General features: G+C 39.8%; 1 protein-coding gene across 1 annotated transcript in view; it reads right to left on the bottom strand.

The window, feature by feature from the left end:
- Nucleotides 1-10,494, bottom strand: part of NSMCE2 (NSE2 (MMS21) homolog, SMC5-SMC6 complex SUMO ligase) — a 123,214-nt gene that overhangs the window by 99,108 nt on the left and 13,612 nt on the right. The window contains exon 2 of the mRNA XM_005420715.2: nucleotides 627-733. Within this exon, the coding sequence (XP_005420772.1) occupies nucleotides 627-733 (107 nt within the window). The remainder of the gene's footprint in view (nucleotides 1-626; nucleotides 734-10,494) is intronic.

Raw genomic sequence — 10,494 nt, 5'->3', positions numbered from 1 at the left:
AGTGCGCCGACCCGGGGACGGGAGCGCGCCGAACTCGGGACGGGAACGCGCCGAGCCCGGGACGGGCAGCGCGCGGGCGCTGCGCCCCCTGGCGGCCACTGGCAGCGCCGCCACTGCGCCCGGAGTTTGTCCGTCCTTTGTCCGCCTGTCCGTCCTTTGTCCAGGGGCAGAGCGAGGCCCTGGTTCATAGAGCGAGCAATCCGCCAGCTCACCCTCTACACGCAGCAGCCAGGTCAGGTGGCAGGAAGGCAGTGGGAAGCAGATTTCAAACCTCGGCTCTCTGCAGCCGCAGCCAACAGTTTGTTCCTCACTTCAACTGCCGCACTTCCATCTTCCACAATACAGACGTGGTATCACCTGAGAGTGGGGAGTCTTAACTACAGTGTCCTCAATCCTTCCCAAAGCACTATCCATATTCCGAACGCTGCGGGTTTGGTGGGGGGAAGTTAAAAACTCTGCCACCCTGTAGGAAGCTGGGAAGAAAAGTCAAGAGTACTGGCAACTTCAATATTTTATACCTGCTGAAGAGCTGTCTTTGCAATTGTGTATTGTTTAAATGTAACATTTGTATCTTTTGAAAGATAATATTTAAATAAGAGTATGTTTTAATAACTAAAAATATTTACCTGATTTATGGTGTCTTCAAATGCTTTTATATAATGATTAAGTTCTCTGTCCATTGTAGCATATTCTAACATGACTTTTTCCATACTGTTTACATCTTCTTCATCATCTGCAAAATAAAATACATGGAACATGGGTGACAATTGTATTATTTTTAGGCAGCATTTTTTCTTCACAGATGTTTTATTTACAAGTATTCATGCCATGAATATCTAATGCATTTGTAAGTCTCAGCAGGTGTTTTCAAGCTATTCAAACATACACTTTTTTCTCATTTTGCAACTGTAATCTTTGACATTTCTTGGGTAACTTGAACAAACAGCTTACTCAGAAGACACTTCCCTGGTTTCATGTGAACAAGAGAGAGTATGTGTAATTTCATCTACCAACACCTAGTCATTAGGCAATCAGGATATTTTCTGCAAAAGTTGTATTTCATGACTCATCACATTGCCTCAGAAATAGTCAGAAGAAACTTAAATGCCCTTGCAGTACAGTATAGTTCACAGCTATAATTAGACCTCTTATCCCCAATAAACACAGCTACAGGAAAATCAAAACAAAGCTAGCATTTTATAACACAGGAAATAATGGAAGAATGGATAGCATTTGTGATTCAAGCAGTAAAATTCCAATTGCCAGGGAAAATCAATTAACACAGGTCATGTGATTAGTAATTCATATCTAGTTTTATTCTCTTCTGCACGCCTCCTAATTCCACTCCTTTCATCTCTACACCTCTGCTTTCCCATTCTCACATTGCTGTGCATCTGCTTAGATAAGGGCCCTGTGTAGATGCTACAAGGCTGAACAGCCACAGCTGTTTATTCCTGACACAGCTGCATGTACCACACCAAATGCTGCCAACTGCAGGAGGACAGCCAGCCACAAGCCCTGAATCCATGCAGGATCAGGAAGCTAGGAAACCTACGTTTCCACTTCTGCTACTCCCATTTATTCCTATCCTGCAGTTTCCAGGTATAGAGAAAACAGCTGGACGCAGCTAGACTCTGTGAAAGAGCCCCAAAGTCTGCCATGCAGCATTAGGGGTCATCAGTTGATGGAGCATTCCTTAAAAGCACTTAAGTAGCCAATCTGTGCTGCTTTTAGGAAGAAAATTGTGGTACAGCTTTTCAAATTACTCTTTTTTTTGTGAAGAAAGGAAAATTGCCTTCTGATCTGGCAAACTGGCACACTGCTTAAGTTGCTAACTATATTATTATGTTAGAACATAAAAACCTATCTCTGCAGAAAGCTGACACAATTGTATGTGGCCATCAGTTTGGGAGCCAAATCTGAAACACATCGCTCAGAGACAGAAACATCACACCATATTGAAACAGTGATGGATCAAGGAGACAAAGAGCTAAAATATACTTACACAAAAGAAGTTACATAATAAGCTACGCTATTTTGTGAACATAACAATTACAGTCGTGACATTTCCATTACTTATATATAGGCTTGGTATGTATCCATTTTTCATTAAGTAGATGAATGGATACTGCAGACAGAATCCTGGGATTCCTGCAATTTTCTTCTGAAAAATCAGCATTTCCCTCTCCCCTTTCCCTTCCCTCCCACCCAGTTTCCATGTCCTATCTGGTAACTATGATCACACTATTTTTCCTTCCTGCTAGGAAGCATATGAAGTGCCTCCTTCAAGGCTGACACAAAGGACACTCCATGAATCACAGGAAAGGTTTGTGTAGCAAGTAACTGTCATTCTCCTCCCATGGCCAAAATGAATCATATTCAAAGAAACTACACTGGCCTAAATGTTTAAATTTTTTTTAGGGGAAAAGAAGTGCATTGTTAAATGCCAAGAGAGTTGTACAAATGTTGTCTTTCCTAGTAGTATAAAAATAACTTCAGGTGAAGTTGCATGCAACTTGAGAGATGTATTAAAATAAAGCTCAAAGAGGTGGAACACATCTCAGCAAGAGGGACATTATCTCCAAATACATCCTGCTCTACATTCTTCCTGTACTGACCATTCCACCCATCCACCAGCCTGCTTTAAGTCTCAATACTGTTCCTTGCTGTTTCCCTGATGCTATTCCTTCACACACGTTACACACGTCCTGGGAAATTGCTGAACATGTCACTAACACACAACCATATCCTGCCCTTGGAGGCACTATGGACATACAGATAGATCTGAAGGACTGTGTACATGTCAGTTGTTGTCCATACCCTATTTCTGCTCATTGACAGATACTACAGTCCATTTTCTGTCTGAAGTTCAATCCATAGGGTGCTGAGAGCTAAGAGTAAATCTCCTATGTTGCACCCAGCCATTTACCTCCCCATCTCTTAAACAAGATTTTAAAGAAAACTTACATTACAAGCTATTCTATTTGCCTTTTAAAAACTCCCATTGTTCTACATTAAACACAGAATATCCTGCTGTGCAAGGCTGCTCTGCTTCCCCTTCCCCTCTAGAACCAAGAGCATTTCTGCCCCTCCCTAGTAGGGAGCAGATGAAGGGCAGAGCTTGGGTGCACATGATAAGAAACTGTGACTGTATGGAGGTGTAAAGTTTTACAGCTCACCAAGGCAGGGATCCCAGCGCCTTCAAGGTTTCTTTACAACAGACTCCACCATAGGTTAATCAGAACACACCATCTGACCTGATCTTACTAAGGAACAAGAAATTAGAAAAGACTTTTCTCTCCTCAACACCATCCCACAACTCATTCTCACAAATCCCACCAAACACTGGTTTAGCAGCACTACAGTATCAAAAATAATTCAAATGTAATAATTGCATCAGGCTTTTGAAATATTCAACAGGTCTTGTCTGTTATTCACTCTGCAAGCCCTGCTGCTGCTTTTGTTTCATATGTGAGGGTGACAGTGGAGATCCATGTAAAGGCACTGACCACTGATTCATTCAAGGCACTGACTCTCTTCCAGCAGACCATGAGCACACTGACTGCTGAATACCCTCCAGCCAGACTCCAACTACAAAGCCAGACAACTCTCCAAAGTACTCAAACCTTGCACTCTGCAGACCAACAACCTAGCTTAACATCAAAATTAAACACTTTGCAAGTGCTGGATGAGTGCCTTTTATTATCTAATCAAAAGTTATCCTAATCTTATTTTTAATTCATATCTAAGGAATGCATTCCAAACTGTCTGCATATGCTTTTAGCTACTGGCACAAAATACCATTGAAGTGCATACTGTAGTCTCCTTGTTATCTAGGCTAAATATGTTGAGTTTAGTAAGCATTTCTTCACAAGTCATTTCCCTCACCACTCAGAGATTACACATTTTGCAATATTACATTTTTTACTCACAGAAAGCCCAGTTCAAGGCCATAATTTCATTTTCAAAGGCCCATGTGCATCATGTTAAAATTAGCTGGCTGAATATGCAGTTTGCAGTTATGAATTCCAGCTCATACAACTTTATGATCTCTTATTATAATGGAAACAGGGATATTATTCTGAAAAGTCTCCCTAAATATTAAAGAACAAAATTGCATAAAGTGACTAGCACATGTTCAATTTCTTACTTTTGAAGAGACCAATCATACTTAAGTGCCTTAATGCTGATTTAAACCATAATCAGTCAGGACTAAGTTATGTTTCATGATCTCACAGTGTTAAAACAGAAGTTGCAACAACAGAGTCCAGTCAGCACTGATTTAACACTCATCTAAAATTTATCCAAAACTTGCATTTCCTAACATCTGAGTTCATATTTACTTTAGTTTCCTGTATATATCCACAAGTTAGCAGAATTTCTGAAGACTTTTCACAACTACCTCTTTCTGTGCAAAAGTTACCACATCAGTATTTGTTATTTAGGGTATTACAGCTGTGCTGCAGCCAGTACACACCAATCTAAATGAATGAATTTGTATCCCCACAGACTATCTTAAACACAAAATAGCCTGGAATACCATGAAATTACAGGAAGGCTCCAAACTTACAAATACAAATGTACTTTAAATGAATGTTTAAGCACACACAATGTGGATTAAGATGAATACGTACATACTTTCATATCTTTATATTATTTGCTAACACAAGTCAAAATTTCAATTTAAAGAAAGCAGGACGTGTCAGTTCTACCTCTGGCACAACATATTAGTTTGTTTTGAAATTCAAGGCTACATGGTGATTTTCCCATGATTCAAGGCAGAAGAGGAACAGTATACCATTGCCTGGAAATTTTGACTGTAGATTTCAGACCTTTAAAACACTTGTTACACAAACACCCACCACTTGAGCCATTAGCAACAGTGGTAGTAGGCAGTTGTCTTCATCTGCCCCAGCAGCAGATAAAACACACTTTGCCAGCAGGTTTCAAGTTAGTGCTGACAGCAAAGAAACACAAGCTCTCTGACTCCCTGATTTAGTTCCATCTTTTGGAGGAAAAAATACAGTCCAAATTCAAGATAAAACTAAGTATTTTTGCTGTCATTTTCAGTAAGTCTTCATTTACAGATCCAAAAGTGTTAAGACTGCCCTATGCACCCCCAGTTCTACTGGGTCTACTCAAAACTGTTGATAATTCAAGTTGGACAGTAGATCTTGAAAAAGCTCTTAACCAACCCACAGTCTCTAAGAACAGATTGAGAACACACTTGGAGAAGACACTAGTGATGCTGAGCAGTGAGAGGACACATGGAGAGCACTGTCCTATGTAGGACAGCACGGTCCCATCTTCCCCCTCTGTCTGCACAGGAGTGAAGCTTGCCACAGCACTCCAGACTATACTGACCAAGAGGAACTGAAGCAGGAGACTGATTGCTTTTGCAGCACTGAGGGTATATGGTCACTTTTTCTCCTGCAGATAAATGGACAGCTCCTCAGAAAACTTTCATCAAAGATTTCTTTCAAAATCTCATTTCCCTGACCTGCAACATACTATACTTATTAGGCTGCAGAAAGAGCAGCCTACAGAAAATTCTAAACAGAAATACAGAAAATTCTAAACTAAAGGAAATGAGAAGCCATACAAAGGAACGGCAAAAAACTGGAGAAAATCAAATTCATCTCCCAAATGCAGGTTTCTTAACATAGAGAAATGGTTGAAAGTAGAATACCCAAAAAATCTCCATGGAGCTGTCTGGATAGGGCACTAACCACTGCAATTCATAAGAGAAGAAAAATTACTGCTGATAAGAGGAGCAACAACCATACAGGAAATGGCAATTGGTGGAGTAAAGGGGAATGTAAGGCAGTAATTGCAAAATTTCCCTCCATGTAATAGTCAGAAGCTACTTACTGCTGAAGCTAGTCATAATGAAATCTCCAGCTTGTCAGGAAATGCCTTAACTAAGCTTTAGAGTATTTGAAGCTGTATTTCCCTCAGTGACCCCTAACAAAGCCACTCTTTCTGCACAGAAAGTTCTCACACACAGGGTTAGAGACTGAGCATGCAGGATTTGAGAGACCAATACTTCCACCTACATACCAGACTCACAAAATGAAATTACATGAGTGACACAAAGAGAAATCTATTCTAGATGGGTGGGCTGGCTTGAGCAGGGGACTGGGGAAGATGACCTCCAGAGGTCCCTTCCAACCTCAGCCAATCTGGGTTTCCATTACATTCTTCTATATTCAACAAACTCATCTCTAAGCCATTTTTCTGAAAGATGGTTTAAGTGAGTTCAAGTCATCTCAAGGAAAGAAGGAATTGGAATGTGACTTTCCAGTATTCTAGCAAAGAAAAAAATCTAAGTAGGAGGAGCAAAATTGAGAGGAGAGTGTGAGGCAGGACTAGCAATACTTGTAAAGGAAAGACTACCACAGAGAATAAAAACTCAGGTAGCACCAGAACTATCACTTCTGAGTGATTTTTAGAGTTCCATCTTGTTTTCTATTGGGCTTCTGTTACGAAACTGCAAATTAAACTGCAATACTTGAATTTAGTCAAGTAATGAATTTAGGTCAAGCATCTTCCTGTTCCTGAGTAAAGTCTTCTGAGGTTGTATTTTAGAAAAGAAAGGGCTGTGCTTTTTAGTCTGGATTTAAACATTTGCTTTACCCACCAAATAATGGAAACAAAAATCTTTAGTTATCTGTTTCTCTTTGCTTAGGTTTTTAGTTTTTTTTTAAAGTCAATTGAGCCAAGAGCATGTCTGTTAGATTACAAACTATGCCTGATGAAAAAACCCCTGTCTTGTATTACAAACCATTTCCCTGTAGGCTATGACTGTTTGAAATAGGAACAGTCAGTGACCCAGGAGACTCCTACCAATCCCACGGAAAAGAAACCCAAGTACATTACATTGTAGAGAACCAGAATTTCAATAGAAACAGACCATGCATGGTCTGAACACCCAGCTTGAAATATTTCAGTTGCTGAGTGCCCAGTTTGAAACGTCTCAGGGGGCCAGTATTTCCAGTGAGTGGGTGTTGCACACATTCTGAAAGCAGTCATTTCAGAGTGGTCATAGGGAAACTGAGGCACTTGGCATTATTAACCACTTTTGAAATTAACTGTATTACTCTATAATAATCACAACACTTTTCCTCAACCTGAAACGCCCTTAAACTCTATTGGCAGCAGATCAAGGCCAACAGTGCTTTTGAAAGCAACTTCCTTGCAGTACTTTTTTTTCACCAGACTACCAGGGGAAGGCTAAAAAGCTATAAAGATCCCAGTTTAGAGATGAGAGCAGTAGCAATGATCTATCTAACCAGGTATATCAACCATGGTACCCATACAGACTGCAATGTAAAGAATGGTATTATCTCTGAACACCAAATGACACTATGCTGAGCTAATGAAACAAACAGGGTTCTCACACAGAATTTAATGTAGCAAAACACTCCAACATGTGCTGACTTGCTTTGCTGTATAAAATCCAAAGTAAAATATTATTCAACACAAATGGAGATGGTTTAATTTAGGCTGAGACACACAAGCAATACAAAGACACAAACTAAACTCTCATAGAAGTAAACATTTGCTATGAACCAGAAAAATAGTTTTATAGATGTCTACATATATTTTGCTATTGTAAGCTCTATACTTGATGCCACATGCAGCACCAAGACATGAAGTCAGGTAGTATGCACACAATTTTCCCAAACAAAAATGGCATTTTGCTTGACTAAACACTAAGGCCTGTACCATTCCCAGACTATTTCCCGCCCTTCTGACAAGAGATCAACCCTTGACCAGCATCTCTTTTCTCCTTACTAAATTCCAAGGTCATGATGAGGATAATCTTTATTTTACCAATAAATGCCTACTTCATTTTGCCGAAAGACCAATTTAAAGTTAGCAAAGACAATATAACTATAAGCAGAAGCACTGAAAGGAGGATAAAGCATTTACAAGATGCAATAGTTTTGAGAAGCAACTCAAGCTCTGCACTATCATAATTCAACTGGCATTACTGTGATATCCATCCAGAATTACAGTTCTCTCTTCAGCAAATGACTAAATCAGCATTCCTCAACACCAGCACAACACAAGCCCAAGAAGAACAGAAACACAAGTTATGTTGACAGACAAGCAGCAAGAAAACACCAAGGCTGAGGTTGACATACATTTTCTTTGGCAACAAAGGGAATTTCGCAGGTCATTTCCCCAGGCACTCACTCATCCCTGATGTTGCTCTTATGTTCCTCCTCTGCTGCCCATTAGCCAGGATAATATAGTCTTTCATAGGGTCACACTATAAATTGGATTAATGAAACAATTCAAGCTAAAAATAGCAATCTGTCCTCCAAACCCAAACCCATGCCATTCCAGTAATGAAATCTGAAGTGAGGATATTCAAACAGTTATACCAGTACAATTAAGGGAGTAGCAAATTGAGGTAGGGTGGAGATGGTGGGGGGAAAACTTCATAAATCAACTTGTTCGCCAAGAAAAAGGTAAAGCAACCACACCTGTGTATTTTCAACAGGAGCACAAGGCACACATTATCTTCTCAAAAAAATCTGACCAATCTCTCATAAAGTAAATAAAAAACCTCCCCCATGTTTCCCTAAATATATATATATATATTTACAATATCTATAAAATACATACTTATAAATACACACACACACTCACATATCACTCTCTTCCCAGTGGATTTTAACATACGATGAAACTAAGGCTGAAAACAACATTTACAACTAATTTTAATGGGAAAGAATTTTCCTATGACTAACAAAATATTTCTTGCCTCTGGAAGCATGGACATGTCTGCATCACACAATAGAGCCTGGTTCAGTGCCCCGAGCTGCTGCTGACCTTGCCTTCTCCAGAATGAGAGATGTGAGGGCTGGGAATATTTAAAAGTAAGAGGTTTAGTGTTGTCCTTCTTCTACCCACTTTGTCCTCTCAGAACTTGATAAGGTAACACTGGAATTTGGGGAAAATTTTCTTGAAATATTTTCCCTTAAAAGGAACAGCAAAATATTTGTTAAGGCCTTGTGATTGCTATTATTTGATCTCTCAGAATACTTTGTAAAACCAGTATTTAAAATTAAGAATTTCATTTCAAGAATTTTAATGGGTCTTTACCGTTCTATAAAAGACTCACAGGCTGCTTTATGTATGATTTCCCCTGGAAATGAATCAGCAAAATATTTTTTTTATTATTCAAACAAATTCAACTCCTAATTTCTAACTTGTTAGATCTTTTTTAAGCACAATTTCTTCTGTATTACTCAAGATCTCTACTGGCACATTATGAATTCTACAGAGATAGTCCACGCAGTTTTTATTTACAAATCAACTGTATTAATGCTTTCTCTTGCCAAAACCCAATTCTTATTATAGTTTAAATTGCACTGACAGGTGAAAAACAAATATTTTAGTGTGAAGTGCAAGTCTGTCTCTAATAAAAGGCATGATTGTTATGAGCCAGCAGTAAATAATACCATTAGGTTTTTCTCAAGAAAAACATTGCTTCTGTTAATGAACCAATTATATTTCTCATCTTACAGAAGCTCATTCAAGGAGTACCTTCATTAAAGTAAATGCAGTAATTACTTAGAATTTCCTCCATTTAGGGGAAATGGGAAATGGGTTGGAAAGACTTTTCAGAAAAAAAAAATCAGTAAGATAGGAAAACAAGCCCTTTTCACCCAAGATCTTCAAAATTCTCAGAAACATTACTTCTCTGTCCCAAAGTGGAGGCAGCCTAGCTCAGAGCTAACAAGCCCTCATCAGAGCTTATTTAATCACTGTAATGTTTCAGTAAATGTTGCTGTCTTGGTTCTAGGCTTAAGCTACCATAGTTTCTGAGTCTGGTGCAGCTACATCTGAGCTGAAATCCAATTGCAGGGATGAGACTGGTGGCACTACAGGAAACAGGAGGCATATGTGCATCAGCAGTGTGCTGACCGGACATGGCGCTGTGACCTGGGACAGAGCATGGCAGTCACCTCCCAAAGCGGCCAAGGGCTGTATCGTGCACAGGTCTCACCTCAGACCCTCACTGCACATGGGTCAGTCCTGCTGCTGTGCACAAAGTGCTCAGCAAAGCCAAGTGACCACCAAAGCTCAGAGACTGCTCTCTGCAGTGCACGCAAAGCCCCACGAGCAGGCTGCAGTGTGCACGAGCCCTAGTACAGGAAAAAGCAACAGAACGCACATCAAACAGGAAGGTAAGACCAAGATAATCCCCTCACTCCAAGACAGTCCATCACTGTCTTACTTCAGCACAGTTCAGTGGTCATGGCTACATTCACACACATAAAAAAACCCACAGAATCCAAGCTAAGCTTCCACAACCAACTGCAACGGCTTCATGCAGACACAAACGAACACTCATCAAGCACTTAAATGTTAACATTACCAACCCAAAATGAAACAGATGGGGGAGGAAAAATGCCAAAATATGTCTGGTTTTTCAATGCCCAGTATTTTGATTAGATGCTTAAAAACATTTTTTTT

The sequence above is a fragment of the Geospiza fortis genome, unplaced genomic scaffold (assembly GCF_000277835.1).
Source record: "Geospiza fortis unplaced genomic scaffold, GeoFor_1.0 scaffold111, whole genome shotgun sequence".
NCBI classification, from domain to species: Eukaryota; Metazoa; Chordata; class Aves; order Passeriformes; family Thraupidae; genus Geospiza; species Geospiza fortis.
The sequence above is the reverse complement of the archived record's forward strand: the minus strand, read 5'-3'. Positions and strand labels throughout refer to the sequence as shown.